The 18,341-nt window shown below is 40.2% G+C and overlaps 2 protein-coding genes across 4 annotated transcripts; one reads left to right on the top strand and one right to left on the bottom strand.

Annotated features, from left to right (window-relative positions):
• Positions 1-960: 960 nt before the first annotated feature.
• LOC125890066 (uncharacterized) lies at positions 961-12,128 on the bottom strand. Of its 2 annotated transcripts, XM_049578476.1 has the most exons (11): positions 11,817-12,128; positions 8,540-9,169; positions 8,410-8,446; positions 7,430-7,503; positions 7,045-7,125; positions 6,807-6,866; positions 6,625-6,714; positions 6,368-6,466; positions 3,463-5,350; positions 1,953-2,075; positions 961-1,730 (listed from the first exon to the last, which is right to left on the bottom strand). In XM_049578476.1, exons 2-11 carry the CDS (start codon positions 9,107-9,109, stop codon positions 1,432-1,434), a joined length of 3,321 nt encoding a protein of 1,106 aa, XP_049434433.1. In that variant the 5' UTR covers positions 9,110-9,169; positions 11,817-12,128; the 3' UTR covers positions 961-1,431. The 2 variants fall into 2 exon arrangements, with proteins under 2 accessions (XP_049434433.1, XP_049434432.1); XM_049578475.1 differs by having other exon boundaries at positions 8,410-9,169.
• Positions 12,129-12,356: 228 nt separating this feature from the next.
• On the top strand, positions 12,357-17,135 carry LOC125890088 (UDP-glucuronosyltransferase 2A2-like). 2 transcript variants are annotated; one of them, XM_049578544.1, is made up of 4 exons: positions 12,357-12,447; positions 14,195-14,308; positions 15,233-15,272; positions 15,452-17,135. In XM_049578544.1, exon 4 carries the CDS (start codon positions 15,465-15,467, stop codon positions 17,046-17,048), a length of 1,584 nt encoding a protein of 527 aa, XP_049434501.1. In that variant the 5' UTR covers positions 12,357-12,447; positions 14,195-14,308; positions 15,233-15,272; positions 15,452-15,464; the 3' UTR covers positions 17,049-17,135. The 2 variants fall into 2 exon arrangements, with proteins under 2 accessions (XP_049434501.1, XP_049434500.1); XM_049578543.1 differs by lacking the exon at positions 15,233-15,272.
• Positions 17,136-18,341: the final 1,206 nt, after the last annotated feature.

The raw sequence follows: 18,341 nt of genomic DNA on the forward strand, positions 1-18,341 counted from the left end.
CGTATGGAATGATTAGTTCAGCTAAGTATGGGGGTGCTAGGCCATTTAAAAACTATAGTTACTTTTTAGTTTAAGATTTTACACAGAAAATCTGAGTTTATAAAGTAATACCCAACACATAATGTACATTTACTTTGACATAAATATATAAGATGGTAAATTAGCTCCACTATAATGAGCTACAGTAACATTAAAGTGCTGCTGACATGTTAATAATGCAATGCGGTTTTAGTCCTGGCTGTGGACCAGCTCTTTACTCTTGCAAGGCTGCTGGAGGGGTCATCAGAGTTTGCTCGTCCCATCTGTGTGTTTCGTGGACTTGGAGAAGGCCGGCTTATGACCGCATCTCTCAGGGAGTCTTGTGGGGTATACTGCAGGATTACAGGGTACCGGAATCGCTGCTACGAGCCATCTGGTCCTTGTATGACCAAAGTGAGAGCTGCTTCTGCATATCAGAGATGAAGTCAAACACGTTCTCTGTGGGTGTTGGCCTCCACCAGGTAATCCCTCTCTGTGATATGTATGGACAGGCGCAGCTGGAGGGAGGAAGGGGTCTGGTTTGGGGGGCCTCGGGATTGCATCTCTGCTTTTTGCAGATGATGTGGCCCTGTTGGCTTCATCACACTGTGACCTCCAGGATGCACTGGGGCTGGCTCAGCCTTAGCGATAGGGTAAGGAGCTTGGACAGCTGGAGGAGGGAGCTTAGAGTCGAGCCGCTGCTCCTTGGTGTCGAAAGGAGTCAGTTGAGGTGGTTTCCGGATGCCTCGTGGGCACCATCCACTAGTAGGAGGCCCCGGGGCAGAACCACCACTGCCTATCCTATATGACTGTCATTCATACTTACAGGGTCAGAGATACAGTAGGCCTGATAGGGTGGCACCAATTAGTGAAATACCATGTGTTCACACTTCATGAGTTAACTACCGGTAACTCTTTTTAAAAATTCAGACTGCTACAATATTATTCTTGGAACTTTATTGGTGGCAAGTTGTTCTACAAAACACAGTATGTCAATATACAAAAGAGAATAACAAAATACAGTATACCAGATAACATGGTCACAGAAGTTTAACCTACAACTCCAAAAACATACTAATTGGCCATCAGCTAATTAGACACATTATTCGTCAGTATGCATGAGCCATCACTGTCCAAATTCACTTCATAAAATGAAACAAAACCACAGTGACAGATATGCTATAATCATACAAAGTAAGAGTGATGGCAGCTGCAGAAAAGACTGCAAACCATAAACCACAAAAATGATCAATTATCAATCTGTTCTTGGTCATCATAATGGATGTAAATGTTCACAATGTTGCATAAGAGATGCAGATGGAGACTGAACAACCGAAAGACAGAGAGAACCAGAGAATGGTGAGGGATAAGAAAATTGACTCAACAGACTTTGTCATGGACAAAATATCCCATCTATAACTGCTGAAAATGTCCAGTACTCTGCTGTGGTGCCACTTGACCAGACCAGTTCCTGTTTGAGGATGTAGCTTTGGAAGTTCTGCTTTGCCTTTTTAGGGCAGTGATCCTGTTTCGGACGTAGTCCTTCACACCTTTCCATGTCCGGGTCTTCAGTGCTTCTGGCTCAGCCTCAAGACACTGAACGCAGTCGTTTTTCTGAGGCAACTTGTGTTCTTGAATCAAACGCATCAAGTGTCTCTCAACAGCACAAACCTCTGCTTCCTCCCATTTATGTTTTCCCTGATTCTGGAAGCCTGTAGGTTAAAAGAGCAATGAGACTAAGACTAGTCTTATTGTCATCACGGACATACTCTTTGTATTGGGTGGACAATAAATAAAAACTCTTGGAGATACTTTGGAAATACTTTGCCTCAACCCCCCTCTGATCCTTTTCTTATCAAAGAAAATCTCAGTCAAACTTTCCCACAATTAAAAAAGAAAAGGATAGAGTGTCTGTTAATGATCGCCATTACTACCTTTGTTGTCTGACTTGACAGATCTCGTTGTTCCATGTGCTTGTTCATGCAAAACATCTGCTAGTCCAAAGCGTGCACCGGAATCCTCACTGAGATCCCATGTTGCAGCTTGTTGTCCTCTCTCTGCATTTAAGACAAAAAAAAAAGCAAGTCTTCTTTTACATATCCCATCAACCTATGCACACATTTCTTACACGTTACTGCAGAGAAGCCAGAGAAATAACTGCCTCACAGGACAGCACCCCACACAAGTTAATTTGCCAAGATTTTGTGTCATATTACATAAAAAACAGGTCACAGCACTAATATCTACCCACTTACTTGTTATTTATTGTCATAAATACGATTACAAAACCAGTCATGACCGTTGAAAACCTTGGGACTCCAGCTCCCTCCAATAATTCAATTAATATGTATTAAAAAACACACAAAAGAAACAAGAGAGAATCTAAGACTTTAGGTAATGGAAGTTAAATAATGGCATAAATTAAAACACAAAATAAAAAATAAAGTGCCAAATTAATGGTATGCAGATTTTTATGTCAGAACATCAACGAACACCACTGACCACTCGGTGAGTTTCATGGCTTTGAAAACGAAAGTTTAGGGTGGTTTTAGGACAGATTCACACATGGCCATAGGCAGCAGTGTTAAGCCAGGCGGGGGAAAGCCAAGTTCTCCAAAAATGAGCAATTGTCACAATTTTGGTGTTAGCCACTCTATTTCATCATAAACAACTCAGAAAAAGCTATGTGCTCTTGGAGGAGTTCTGCTAACAGTCCTGTGTGTGAATTAGCGAGTTAAAAGCCATCCAGAAAAGAGCGCTTGCAGCAGTGGCCTATGCAATGACAGTACGTCATGACTGCAGGCCACCTTGTATTTGCTGAATCTGTTTCCTTTGCACTTAGTCGCATTCAACTTTTATTGCAATATGAACTATTCTACCTCCCCCAAGCATTTTTTTTTTCAATATTTTTAGATTTGTGGCATTCCACTCGGGTTGTTTTGGTCGTTTGGCTATTAGCCTCACTATATTTGCATTTTTTTCAGCACAGTGTCTGTGATTTCTGCAGCTTCCTCTTTAATGCGTACTGCTTACAGTCTGGCATCTGGTTGCTATCTTTATACGAAGTCCCAAACTCACCTGCTCGCAAAGTCCAGAGACATCCAAAACACTGAAAAAATTAGAAGAAATAAAGAAAATACAGGCAAAGGGCAGAGTCTCTGCAAAGACTGCGCCACACACTTCTAGTGGGTCATAAGTTAAGACTGAGAGGGATCACTTTTGCACGAGTCTATACATCATTTTTTTTTAGGAAAATTCTGCATAGTGTGTTTTTGAAGCTGTATAGCTGCCGAAATACCGGTTAAAATCACATTCTTTTGTGATTTACAGTATGATGGCTGTTCACACTAAACTTAATTTATTCCTAAATGATGTAAAACCCTGGCTTTGGCATTTTGGCATTTACACTTGTAAACTGTATAACAAGGAAAAAAAGATTCTTACCATCAGATTCCATTTCAACATCATTCTGCTGCGTGCTGCTGTCCTGTCGCAGGTTTCGGACTTGATTATTAGGCCCTAAAATTTGGTCGGCCTCATTGTCATCCAGGTTCATCAGCTGTAGCATTGTTGCGTAATGCTTGGGGACCTTTGAGGATTTCAGCGCTTCAGGGTTTTTAGCTCCACATGCTTTGACATACGTTTGGATGCATTCTGACCATCTGTAGAAAGACAGCGCGTGTGGTCGGCCAAACAGATAGGGGTTCTTACTGGGTACTCCACACGTGTCCCGCACATTTACGAGAAGCTCCAAAGCTGACACGAATGATGGTTTCAGTAAGACAGGGACCTTTCTCCCACACTTTCCCCGTATGTCAACTCTAGTGAAGAACCCACACATGGTTTTTTCCAAATCTGAGACGGATACGTCCATGCCGTCGTGCAAGTTTGACTTCTTCCGTGACATAAAAGCCGTTAGCTGCATCGACGCTACCTCTAAGGCACTTCTCCTGTTGAAAAGTATTGTCTGAGCAAGCACGACCTTCGCCAGAGCAGCATAGTTTTCTGCAGAAGGGCTGTCTCTGAGTTTTTCATCAGCCAGAAGATGAACATTCGCCATGTGAAAATTCAGACGCTTTACATCTTGAGCGAATGGCACCTTCTTTTCCTTGTTCAATTTTGCTTCTCTGAGTGATGTTAATGCACCTCCAGAAATGAGCTTGTTCCAATTTTGCTGGTAAACAGAGAGGAAGTTGCGGGCAGACTCTGCCAAACTTGCATTATTGCACTTCACTGCATTACCTTCGACAATACTACAGGTCTTCTGTAGGTGGTAGCCCAGCTTGATGGCAAGTGAAGGAACACTGTACGTTTTGTTTTCCGCATTGTAGCCTGCCAGAACGTTCACTGCAGACACCACATGTGGGAAGTTTGAAGGGAGAAAGAAGTCTTCCAGTTTCTCCAGAGGGGTTATCTTTTGAGCTTCGAGAACAAGTCTCGCTATCTGACGAATGTTTTGTCTTATGTATTCATGTTTCTTTGGATCAGATCCGTACTGATCAAACATGAACTCACCATACTGCAAGATAACACCATCCTCCATGACAGCTCGTGTCGCATCATCGTATATCATCTGGGACAGGACGCTCTTAAAACCTTCACTTATCCCAAGGTCTCCTAAAGTTTCCAGCACACACTGCGATGCAATACGGCTTCTTCTTACCTCTGATTCATCTTCATTCTCCACTTTCTCCGGGCACGACTTCATGTGTCTGGACAGAGCTTTCCTCACAAAAAGACCTCGACAGTAAAGACAATGAAGAAAGTCTTCGGCTTTATGACTCTTTCTCGGCCTTTTTCGGGCAACAAGTTGGCCCTTCCCAGATTCCATGACATCTTTATTATGAGCAAAGTTTCCTTGATTAATTAGTCTGTTCCATATCTTTTGTCTCTCTCTGGAACTTTGGGGATACTGAAAAGCGGCTGCAACTTCTGTTTTGTCACTGTGGATCCTCTCAAGATGTCGTGCCATTTTGCATACTGGCTTAGCGCAAAACAAACAGTAATTCCTCCTGTCATAAACACGTCTTCCTTTGGAATTTGAACTTGGCAACACTACAGCTTCAGAGGACCTCTTCTTTGGTTTAGTTGCACGGATCTGTTTTGGAGGAATGACACTTTTGTCCTTCAACAAAGAACTTCCTAATTTAGCCCTCTTTTTTTCTGGCACAGACGGTCTTTTGTCTGTAGGGGTCGAAGTCCTGCTGTGACTGGATTCATCTGAAGAGCCTCTATCATGGTCAGACAGAAAATCAGAGAAGTCACGATCACTGTAGGGCAAGTAATCAGGATCACTGTCATACTCCGACTCCGCTGAGGCATTTTCTTTTTTCTACAAAAAAAATAAATAAATAGAAGAACATGAAGATGAAAGACAATTATATGAGGAAATAAGGTCTAACAATCTGTGATTGCAGAAATCATCGATCTAACATTTAATATTTCAAAACGAAGACACAAATATCTTAATAATAATTTAGCACCGCTTTAAAAAAAAAAAGATGCATTTAAAAGAATACTTCACCCTTAAAATGACAATTTGTATATTAATTACTCACTGAGTGTAACATTAAATTCAGGAAAAAACGTTCTGGCATGCCACAGTGAACGGAGAATCCAAAAAAGATGAATATTCTCCATGGTTTAAAGTCAATGTGGAAAGCATTTAACAGCAGCAAAACTCTATCAAAACATCTGTTTACAAACTTTCACACAACTTGTGCAGTATTATACAGGTCTCATTCATCCAACTGTAAGCTCAGTGCTTCCCTTACACATGCATGCGCTAAAACTATATGAATTAAAATACTTCGGTCTACAAGTAGTGCACCCTAAGAGTGACTGATTACATGCATGTGTATGAGCTGTATTTGAGCAGAATTCCATTGCACATGTTTGCCCAGGCATGCTACTTGGCCGTGCATGAGACGGTCTGTACTGATGTGTTTTAAATCATGCTGGTTTAGCAAAAATGCATGTGTTTAGAAAGCACTGAGCATACAACTGGATGAATGAGAACTGGATTATACTGCAGAAGTTGTGTGAAAGTTTGTAAACAGATGTTTTGATAGAGTTTTGCTGTTGTTAAATGCTTTCCACATTGACTTTAAACCATGGAGAATATTCACCTTTTTTGGATTCTCCATTCACCGTGGCATGCCATAAAGTTTTTTCATCAGACTAATGGTCATAGTGCATACTACATAACTGTAACTGTGGGCGTGGGCTATGCCTTAATATATCACAAGGAAATGTAAAACTGTTCTGAAAAGATGATAATAGTAATCCTAAAAGCCAACCTGTACTTTTTGTTCATGATTAAATGAAATAAAAAAATGCAGGTATCTACCAGTGATTCTTTTGCTGACATTGGATCCTCTGGCCTATCACAGGCCTCACTGTGTTCATCATATGATACAGACGATGAACAATTCGCTGAAAGATGTGACTGAAAAAACAAAACATACAGTGAAAAAAGACATGGAGTAAAAATAAATAAATGACAGTCACAGGGTTGAACCTTGACTGTCATTTATGAATAGCCGAAAATGTACAAAGTAAAGGATCAGTTATGTGAGCATGGAAAACAATTTGATGAGGAGCTACCTTTGACTTTTCTGCAGAAAGCCGACCCTGCTGTGCATCACTTGTCTTAGTTTGTTCACACTGAGCTGAATCAGCCATTGATGGATGAGACTAAAAGTGAAGGAACAAAAACGTGAAATTATATTTTTCATTTGTATAAATTCAATCAAACTGCAGCATTTAAAAAAAACAACTGAACGTACCTGAACAGCTGTGTGTTGAGACTGCCCATTACTGCTGTCACCTGGATGCAGTGTTTCCAGCTTCATTGGAGGACAAAGTGAAGTCAATAGGGTGTAACTGTGTAATAATCTCTATTCTTAACAGGAATTTAAGCCATTTGCAGTTAAAAGTAATACATATTTTACAGGTGTAATAGGTAACAACTATCTAAAGAAATGTTGACACTCTTGACATAAAAAACTGCCTTAACACACTTACAATTTTATCCAACTCTGCCACTTGTTTAAGTAGTTGTGCACGGTGTTGTAAAAGCAGCAAACGTTGACCCTCCCTGCTGGCCTGAGAGCAGAAGAAAATTAAAAAATTAAGGTGTATGTGGCCTCCTATGAAACCCCACAGCTTTGTAACTCTACTGGAAGTGTCGACATTATCACTTATACCAAATGGGTTACATTCATTTGGTAGATGCTGTTGTTCAAAGTGACTTACAGCGGGTACAATCAACTTCTGCTCGAACAAATGACTAGATGTCATCAAACATGTAAAAACATTTACAACATCTTAGTTTTATTTGTAAAGATATCTTTTTAAAAAATACCATACAACATTTCTGTATGTGATGGTGTGCTCTTAATTTCCTCACCAGTGAACTGATGTTCCCCTCTGGCTCTTTGTTAGGATGAGCAGCTGCATCAGGGACAGACTTACTGACGGCACCTGAGGGAAACACAAGCAAGTTAGACAATATGAGAGAAGGTTGGCGGCGAAGGTTCAGTGTGAAAGGATTTAGTGGCATTTAGTGGTGAGATTGTAGAACTATATCTTTGTCTTTTTAACCTGTTGTTGCTGCTGAGTCAGTTTGACATCCTGGATATATCCTTCAAACACAGACTGTAGACCCCTCTGTCTGCTTCTCTCTGTAATCACTCTTTCAGTTTCCCAAAAATATGATAATATTTCTTCAGGGAGTGCAGTTAGTTACAGTGTGGGCTCCATGCTTACTCTGACAGCTTGTCGGACCATCACAAAGGGGCGGGGCTTAGCAAAGGGTCAATTGTGAATATCATATAGGTTACCATTTCTGCAAATAGATGTTCCTAAATTCTACACACTTAGCCTTCAACCAATTGACTTTTCTGTATTGTGTATTTTTGTTTTTTGAATGATGAGGTGTTGGTGTTTGTCCGATAGTTCTACCTGTTAGCTACACCTAACTTATAGGTGGCTCCATCCTTATTTGTTTTTGAGGTTTTTACATAATTTTGTAGATTTTCAGTGGTGTTCCTTCTGTTTTAAAATCAGCAAATTTAAATTTTGGTCAAGGTATGTATATCATCAAAATGTTTCTTTTCCAAGCCCTTCACAAGTGACCTGATGCAGTTTTCTACATTTGTTGTTACATTTAAACCCTAACGCTAATGTGGACGTCACATTAGTTCAGTTTGGAAAGTCAAATACTAAAATGCTAAAATATGTTTTGTTGCTGCCCCCCATCACAGCCACCTGACTCCACTGACAGAAAGTCAATATAAATCAAACTCAAGAAGTTCAACCACACTGAGCAGGCTTTTCATCCACCAATACAAAACAAAATGATCAGCGTATATTTACAGTAAAGCTTACCCCTGCAGTGTGATGAAGGCATCCACTGACGCTGCTCCTGAGGAGTGGATGAGGCATGGCTATGAGTGTATCCAGCAACACCAGCTAACTCCACATTCCCTCCTTCAAAAGTAGCTTGAGATGTACTTACACGTTGTCCACATGATGGCAGACTAATGGGCAGATCTTGAAGTCCGTTTGGTAAACCCTGATTGGTTAATGGAGGTTGAAATGACGCCTTGTAAGGGTTGTTGGGCGAGACAAGCGGTACATGTTGGGGCCTACAAGGCTGTGGAGCAGGGTCTGTTTGGGGTAGAGATGGTGGGGGGATGTTTTTTCCTTGGTTTGAAGTTAGCAGCAATGATGAAGTGTGAGGGCTTTGCTGGGCAAAGGATATAATGTGAGAGGCAGATGGGATGGCAGTATCACCAAAGAGCGTGGTGGACACCTGATTGCTGCTCATGTGAGAGGCTTTGTACAGAGCAGAGTGATGAGTGTTGTTTCTGGATGATAAGGCGCTGAGGTCGTTCAAACAGCTCTGATTGGACTCTTGCATGTGGTCGTAGGAGGGTCTCTGGTCAGATGACGAGCCCAGGCTGAGATGCTGAGAGTTGGGCAGTGGGTTGAGAAGTGCTCCTTGAGTTGAGGCAGTGGACCAGCCATTCTGTCCTGCCCACGACTGACAAGGCAGGTGGTTCTTACTTGCTGTCAGGTTATCCATAATTCTCCATAACCATCAATGTTTGTTGCTTGCGGTCTTTTGTTTCCTTTGAGACAGTTCCTAGCAGAGCAAAACAACATGCACACGTGATCATCAGAGTCACAACTATAAATCTGCTTTCACTGTCCTGACGTCATGCTCACTGTGTAAGGTAATGTCTTCACATTGAGGTTGCTGAGGTGAGAGAATGTGAAATAGGTTACATTTCACCAGTGATTGTCAGGACTCCAATAACACCGCAGCACAACTAAGCAACAAATGAATTTAGTTTATTCATTTAATCAGTAGCTACTGTACTATTTTGGGCTGCAATTAATCTGCTGATCATTTTTGTGATTAATCAATTAACAGTTTGGTCTGTAAACTGTATATCACCAGATTATTTTAATGTAAATGAACTAATCAAATGATCAACGAATTGTTTCAGATGGAGTAATGTTCGGTAAAAGTCACATATATACAGGATGCAAATTACCTGAAAATGCTAAGATATTCCACTCAACATATATTTTAACAAACATAAAAATAATCCACTACCACAGCTTTTTAAATTCAATTACCCAGTTTAAACGTCTTAAAATGACGATAATATCTAAATACACAAATTTACTTTACTTCCAAAGTCACTCCAAGTGTATATGCACTGGATGTGTAAAGTTTTCACGCCACACACTTGTGTAAGTTTCATACTGGACTACAATTAGCTTTCAAACTAGTCGCGAGACCTTTAAAATCATGCTTGTAAGCACATACATGTCTTCAACCCAGATGTTAATTGAACAGAGAAACCTGAGTGCTTCTGCAGATGAATATGACACCAGATATTTAGTGTCAAACTCTGCACAGGGAAAAGCAAACATCCACGCAAAGTAGTAATAACAACTGACAAAACTGAATCACAAATAGCTTACAGGACATTTTGTACAATAATGGGACATTAAGAAATTTACCCAACCCTTAACTTGATTATCTTTTGATCCATATGGCATTGTGTGTATCTTACTATATAACGACGAAAACTCTGTCTGTGTGTGTGTTCCACGTTTTGCTCCTCACTGACTTGGTCAATCCATGTGAAATTTGGCACAGTGGTAGAGGGTCATGGGAGGATGCCAATGAAGCAATATTACATCAATTGGCCAAAGGGGGGCGCTATAGCAACTGATTGAAATGTCAAACTTTGAATGGGCATATCTCATGCCCCGTATGTTGTAGAGACATGAAACTTTGCACAGAGATGCCTCTCCTCATGAGGAACACATTTGCCTCAAGAACCCATAACTTCCGCTTATATAGATTTTCTGCCATTTTGAATTTTTTGAAAAACACTTCAAATGGATCTCTTTCTAGGAAGTTTGAGCGATCTGCATAAACTGGGTGAACATAATCTAGGGACCAATATCTAAAGTTCCCTCTTGGCAAAAATTGGAAAACTTACTAAAACTGAGCTTCTATAAGGCAATGAATATTGCGGAGGGCGTGGCTCATCACATAAAGGTGTAGAACATCTCAAGGGTTTCACCCATCACCACGCAACTTTGTAGGCATATGACCACACATAATCTGAGGGGACCCCTCCATTATTGACCCCATCAAACAAAATGGGGGCGCTAGAGAGCTCATTTCTTATCTAGGCCTAACCGCCATATGGATTTTTACTAAACTTGGTAGATATGTAGAACAGGACGCCTCAAGGTGACTGGAGAAATTTAACTCTAATTGGCAACTGGGTGGCGCTATAACAACAGAACAATGCTTAAAAATGGCTAAAATGTGACAGATTGCTGTGGCTCCCCCTGTGGACCAATGTTTGTTTTTTTTCTAATTTTTGGTATGACTAAGTTCCCCACTTTTAAGTACAACATATAAACACTTTCAACGTGCTACCTCAACTACTAATGTACAGTTTTAGCCCACTAACTATCCCACTATTGGCAATGGTGCTACTGCACTTTCAATAAAGCAATGGTACTATCAAATTCACAAACACTCTGTCTGAATACATTGTTCTTCTTAATGGGTTCAGTTGACTATTTAATCTGCAATTTCCTATGACCTGTATCCCAAACACACACCATGTGAAACTGTTCGTGGACAGCTGTGCACTCAGTGGGTATGGACTTTTGGATCTGCACCTTATTTATACCTTACTGTTATTGTACTTAGACTTTTAAACGTACACTTTTTGTTGCACTCTTCCCACTTTGTATTTTTTTTTTTATATACTATATTAATCCCAAAGGGGAAATTCAATTTTTCACTCTGTTTGTCAATGAGAGGTTAGTTTGCTGTTGACAGGTCAGTTTAACTAATTGACAAAACGCTCATGATCTAATTTTAGTTAATTAACTCTTGAAGTACCAAGTTATGCACAGTGGTTTTATGTTTTATGTTCCATATTTTAAGATAGCATTACCCATAATCACATCAGGAAAAAAAATCACCCACAAAATCTCTTTCTGCAATGTTCTGTTCGCTAGTTAATCTTACATGAGACAAATTACGTAGCCCCCTTACATGTTGTTTTAGACAACTCGCGTAGATTAAGTGAGGTTGAGGATTAGCAAAGAAATTTGTTTTTAAATAACGTTAATGTTAATTGGGTGAACCGACCATTGTAGCTACATCACCCAAAGTCAAACTTTACAGAATTATTTATGAATAGGATCTCGTTACATGCACAAAATAACTTCACATGTATACTCACAGTGGGGAATAAGCAGCTGTAACAAAATCGTTGTAGTTATGTCAACCGAATGTAAGTTAGCTTTGCAGCGTGCTGTCCCATTTCTTCAGTTCTTTAGCTAGCTACACTAGCTAGCTGTTAGCATGATTGGTAGTTAAATTCCGGAGTCAAACGAAGGTCTGACAACGACGAAGAATTTACTACGCTGAAAAAATGTCTATCTGCATAAAATACATCTATCTGTCACGTAAAATGTCTGAGCACGTGTGGCGTATTATCGGAAGCAACAGCCGTTTGTTTGTTTATCTCAAAGCTCTGCCCAGCGGATGCTAACATACGACTTCCGGTTAGTTTTTCAGAATAAAAGCGCCATGTTTACAGAATAGCTATTCAACTGGCGGAAGTGATTGAAAAACTTTTTGAAAATATATTGCTGAATTTTTATATTTAAAAAAAGAACAATGCCACCAGAGGTGGAAGAAAAACAGATTGCAATAATCTGAAATCTGAAAACGGTGTGCATCGTTTGCTACGGTTTCCGGGTTAAACGCAAGGAAACTGCAAAAGTTTAAAGTTGGTTGTAAGTTTATTATATCCACTTTGATTAAACGACGTTTCTTCGAAAAGGTGTGCAGCGGGTTTATGTTTTGAGGTACGTTTTCTTTCGTTTCTTATGTGTGTCAAAGGTGTTACCCAATCAGCAGCTGCGTTACATAAATGTGTTTGTCAGACGCTATAAGGGGGATACGACCACCATATTACCTGTGCAAACTGTAGAGCTCCAACATTATGACTTGATTTTATTTAGATTAGGGGTTTATACTCGTAATATTTAATCTTATTCTTAAAATACTGCAACTTTATTCTCAAGAAAGATTTGTTGGATATGTTTTGAATGTGCAGAAAGTTTTAAACATGAGCAGAAATCTTGCTGAAACACGTCCTGTTAAAGTCCAGAATGATTACAATTAAAATGAACAGAGGAATGAATTTATCACTGACATGAATAGGTATTACATGCACATTTAACCCTTTAATACAAGAGCAAATTGGATTGATCTCTTTCAAAAACATGGGCAGAAGGCAATGAGCAATGAAAGAGGAAATGACAATGAAATCTGCAAGAAATTGGTAAAAAGAGAACAAACAAGAAAATGACCTGGAAAAAGTGCTTAAAAATTATGTGCCATAATTGTAAATATGTCATAACAATAATTATAAACATAATTATTCTACAGATTTTTCCTTTCCCCCTTTAAAAAAAAATAAATAAATAATAATAATGATTTTCTAAATCTTTCATTTGTTTGCAATTTGTGGGACATTTCTTACCAAGTTGCTCTTTGCCCTTTTCCCCACATTTTTGAAAGAAATAACTTATTCAGGGTTCAAAGGTTAAAGAAAGGCATCTGAAATAAAGCAGAAGAAAACTGATGTTGCTCCAGGTTTCAAAGGGTTAAAGAGGCCATTTCCCTAAACAAAAGATGCAAAGGAGGACTAAATCATTCTACATGTGAGTTAACTCAGCAGAGACAACGTCGTGAGGGTGAACTGGGAACGTCCGGAGGAAGCTAGGAGTAGGACCACCACCGGGTTGTTTGGATATCTGACAAGGATGCCTCGTTGGTGCCTCCTATGAGAGGTTTTCCAGGCATGTCCAACTGGCAGGAGGCCACAGGGCAGACACACAGCATGCTGGAGGATTTATATTTATCATCGAACCTGGGAACCCCTCAGGAGGAGCTGGAAAGCACTGTTGGGGAGAGGGATGTTCCTTGCTCAGCTTGCTGTCCCTGCGACCTGGCCCTGCATAATGAAAATGACTGGATGGACATAAATGTTCTGTCAGTGTCTAAACGTGGTTTCAATTTTATCGATATGACAATGCAAAGATAGTACTGAGGTGGATCTATTAAAATAAGAGAGTGGAATGTCTTTAGCCTAAAACTGTTAATGAATAAAAATATCTTATAATAATAACTTGTGGTTTCAGCTTGTAAAACCTAGGACACAATAAAACCCCTGAAAATAATTCATTCTTGTAGCAGTTTCTCTTCCTGGAGTGCACACAAAGCATAAAACTAACAGAGACAAAAACAGTGATAAAATATCAGAAGTAGACATGCACAGAAGTCGTTTAGTATCTTTTTTTTCTATAAACGTTACAACACATGATTAACATCTATCTCCCACAGAGGAATAAGAGGTGAAAACTGTAAAGTCTTTTGAGTTATTTGATTTCGTGCAGCTTCTGCATCCTGGCAGCATGTCTCTCACAACCATCAGGAAATATCATTCAAAGTCATATGTCAAACTGTAAATGCACTGAAATGTCGCAGCTTCCTTCTGCTCTGATAAAATGACCTCTAAACAACTGTGTGAACTTTGCCTTTGACCAGCGTGTTGCACAACAGTCAGCATAAGGCTCGGCAGTCACACAGCAGCCAAAAGTGCTGATCTGCTGCCAGCTCTGAGACAAACGCTGTCAGTGTACTGAACAACACCTGGCCACTGTAAGTACAACATGAACTATTGTCACTGAATCAAGATGTTGTCACTGAACTTTATTAACAAGAAAATGTAAACTGAGTTTGTTGATGAGCATTTAAAGGGATAGTTTAAAACCTTTTAAGTGGTATGTATGAGGTACTTATCCATAGTCAGTGTACTTGTGTGGATGGGGGTCACCAACAAAACTAAAGCCATTTAAAACAGTCCCACTTAAAAAAAGCCAAGAACAGTTTAACTGTACATCATACTGAGAATATTTTCACAGTTTTACATTGCTGCAGACAGCCCTTCCAACGTGGAAGCCATTTACAGCTTCAGTTCCCCATCGATGCTCTCGTCAAAGCCTCCACTCTCCAATTAGAAAAGGAATGTTTTAACATCTCTGAACACCAAAGCTGGTGGTCTAACACTGCCTCGGTCAGTTAGTTAGTTTGTCTTATTGTGTCATTTTTGTGAATCTGAACTAACCCTTTCAAACGCAATAGTCTAACACAAACATGTTTTCTAAATGGTGTCTGGCCTTCAAGAGGGTAATATAACGCCTTTTGTTCCCTATTGTCAAGGGCTATCTAATGGCAAGGAAAAGACGTGAAAATATTTCAAATAAAGCGCACGCTTAAATCACTATTAATTTTTTTTTTAGGTGGACTGCTTGGACTTTTGTTCAGCTGGCTAAAATACCTTTTATTGCTGACCCCTCCACAGCAGTAGTTGCTTCTGTGTCGAACTCCAGCATGCTTCTCCAAACTTGGGGGATTTCGATTGACGTCTACTGTACATAATACACTGACTATGCATAAGTACCCCACACAACCACACTTCAAAAAGTCTGAACTATCCCTTTAACACTTCAGCCCTTCAGACTGCATGTGTCCCAACATGTACAGAAGCCCACACTGATGTTTTATTGTTGGATCTCTCTGCAGAGGAAATGCAAGAGTTGCTGAGGTACATGCACATATAGAAGTGGGTTCCTTTAACATGGTTTGTCTCATAAAATATTAGAATGCCAGAAAGTAGTACTGTATGGCCCAATACATAGTATGTCAAAAATACCAGGATGTTCTACTGCACCGATTTTGCAGTATGCATTGCAGCATGCTTTACTGTCTATTCTGACCCACAATCCAATTTCATGTTTCCAGTTTCACCTCAGAGATGACCCAGTTGAGACTGGTGACACTGGCAGCACTGCTCTGCTCTCTTCCCAGTGCTGATGGAGGGAAAGTCCTCGTCTTCCCTGTGGATGGAAGCCACTGGGTCAACATGAAGGTCCTCATCCAAGAGCTCCACTCCAGAGGTCACAACATCACAGTAATCCGGTCCAAAACCAGCTGGTACATCACAGCAGAGTCTCATTACTACCAGTCAGTCACCCTCGATATCAGTATTGGATTCGACGAGAAAAACATGACTCAGTTAGCAACAAAAATGGTGCAGCTCCGGCGTGACTTCCATAATTCAACTGCAGCTTTTCTTAAAGCTGGAGAGGAGTTTTTGACAGTGATGCATCATACTCACAAATCTGTGGTTGATAAAATGCAAGAGATATTTGAGGATGCTGAAGTGATGCAGTTCTTCCAAGAGGCCAAGTACAATGTTGTTCTGACTGACCCCTGCTTCGGTGGAGGGGTTCTTCTGGCTCATCGGTTGGGTCTGCCTCTGGTCTTCAATGTACGATGGACGATTATTGCTGACGGACATTACACAGTTGCCCCCTCACCGCTCTCATATGTTCCCATACCAGGTGCTGAAGTGAGTGATAAGATGACTTTTTGGCAAAAGTTGAAAAATATTTTGTATGCCTTAATAGTGCTTAATAACCAGCTGATAATCCAAGAGCCTCTCTACACAACGTTTGTCCACCGTCATTTTGGTTCTGACGTCCAGTATAATGACCTTGTTCAGGCAGCAGATATTTGGTTGATGAGAACTGACTTTACCTTTGAGTTCCCTCGTCCCACCATGCCCAATGTTGTCTACATGGGCGGGTTTCAGTGCAAACCCTCGAAACCACTTCCTCAACATCTGGAGGACTTTGTCCAGAACTCTGCAGACCATGGAGTCATTATTATGAGCTTGGGGACCTTGGTGGGGACTCTTCCTGAGGATATAGCAGAACATGTGGCTGCTGCTTTTGCTCAGTTACCTCAGAAGGTCATTTGGAGACATACTGGGAAGAGACCGTCCACCCTGGGCAACAACACCTTGCTGCTGGACTGGCTGCCCCAGAACGACCTCTTAGGACACCCAAAGACCAGAGTGTTTGTGGCCCACGGAGGCACCAATGGACTTCAAGAGGCCATCTACCATGGAGTTCCCATCGTCGGCCTTCCTCTGATGTTTGACCAGGATGATAACCTGTTCAGGATGACAGCCAGGGGCGTTGCCAAAGTGCTGGACATTGGCACGCTGAACACAGACAACTTCCTGGAGGCGGTGAAGGCGGTGCTTTATGAGGCGTCCTACAGGGAGAAGATGCAGGAGCTCTCCAGGCTGCACAGAGACCAGCCCATGAAGCCTCTGGACCGAGCCATGTTCTGGATCCAGTTTGTCATGAGACACAAGGGAGCTGCTCACTTAAAGACCCACTCCTACAAGATGTCCTGGATTCAGTACCACTCCATTGATGTGATCGCACTGTTGCTAGTGTCGGTCATGATGATGTCACTGCTTTGTATTTTAACAGTGAAATGTTTGTGTTGTAAAGTGTTTGGTGGGAGGAAAGAAAAACTGGACTAACACAGAGACTCATGTTGCCTCAAACTCAAGTTTAAATTCAGTGTAAATCTGTATCTTGTACAACAGAGTTTTAATGATGATGGTACAGCAGCAAAAAATAAATGTCACCTCTGTGGAGCTGAAAAGACTCATGTCTGACATATAATTCAGTTTGAATAATGTCTTTGAGGTGATTTGACTAAACTGGTGCCTGATGAAGCAACAACAACATCAGGAGCCACAGCAGTGATGGATTTCTCAGATACTCTGGACATACAGTATGTCTGACAGACAGAATGAGGTTTTTGTGAAGAGTATGTATTTAAATATTGATCAGAAACTGCTAAGAGGTGCTACTATTGATCAACCTGTGCAGCAAACAATAACATGCATATAAATAAGTGACAGAAATCAGATGTCCAGTGTTCAAAATGAGCAGGCTGTGAACAACATGTGGACTTTGTCTCCATCTTGTGACGTTTACAGGAAGTAAAATGTGTCCATGTGGTCACATATTGTGTACATAATGCCTCAAAACAAGATGCTGATAACCAAAATATTTCAAAGCTTTGGATCTGGCTCTGGATTGAAAGTTTGTCTTCCGACAATATGATACAGTTTCAGCAAGAGGTGGCACATTTTCTTGTGGATTACACTTCATTTTAACATAATTTATACTCTACATCTATTTCTTTTAAAAACAATTACCATCAAGTTATCATCTTGAGATTTTGGCTAAACAAAATAGAAATAAATCAAAAACAAGTTTCAGATTAAAACAATGATTTATGTCTACATGTTTTTACAATGGGTTTCATGAAAAAGATAAATGAAGATAAAGAAAATATTTACACACAATTCATTTCATACAGTGGAGACAGGTATTTACAACAAATCAGTTATGCTGAAGAATAAAATAATAACCATCAGTCAGAGCCAGAATATGTTTTGAGTCACTGAGACTCTGTGTAAACTGTACAAAACTGAAAATAAAACATGATCAACATGGAAATATCTCATCAGAAGTTCCAGAAATCTGAAAAATTAAATTTGTCTGATGACGATTAAAGAAAGAGTCAAACAACTTGAAACAAAGTACTGGGTATAATGGACACAGTGTATTTTATATTGTGATCTGATTAAAAACAAGATGTTGATAACCAGGCAAATAAGTTATAATATATATAAATGTATATGTATAAAAGTTAATTACCTGGTGATGTAATGCAATTTGAATACCGAATACATTTTTCTGGATTAACTGTGTATTGTCTTAATTATCCCAATGACATGGAGACAAACAGTGAAGTCAGA

The sequence above is a fragment of the Epinephelus fuscoguttatus genome, linkage group LG6 (assembly GCF_011397635.1).
Source record: "Epinephelus fuscoguttatus linkage group LG6, E.fuscoguttatus.final_Chr_v1".
NCBI lineage: Eukaryota > Metazoa > Chordata > Actinopteri > Perciformes > Serranidae > Epinephelus > Epinephelus fuscoguttatus.

What these genes read in the sequence shown, in the direction of transcription:
- LOC125890066 (XM_049578475.1), bottom strand. Translation starts at nt 9,109, where the DNA reads ATGGATAACCTGACAGCAAGTAAGAACCACCTGCCTTGTCAGTCGTGG. An exon ending in TGTCAGCAAAAGAATCACTG is followed by an intron (nt 5,351 to 6,367) that starts GTAGATACCTGC and finishes TTTTTTTTGTAG; the next exon opens with AAAAAAGAAAATGCCTCAGC. An exon ending in TGTCAAGTCAGACAACAAAG is followed by an intron (nt 1,731 to 1,952) that starts GTAGTAATGGCG and finishes TTTAACCTACAG; the next exon opens with GCTTCCAGAATCAGGGAAAA.
- LOC125890088 (XM_049578544.1), top strand. Translation starts at nt 15,465, where the DNA reads ATGACCCAGTTGAGACTGGTGACACTGGCAGCACTGCTCTGCTCTCTT.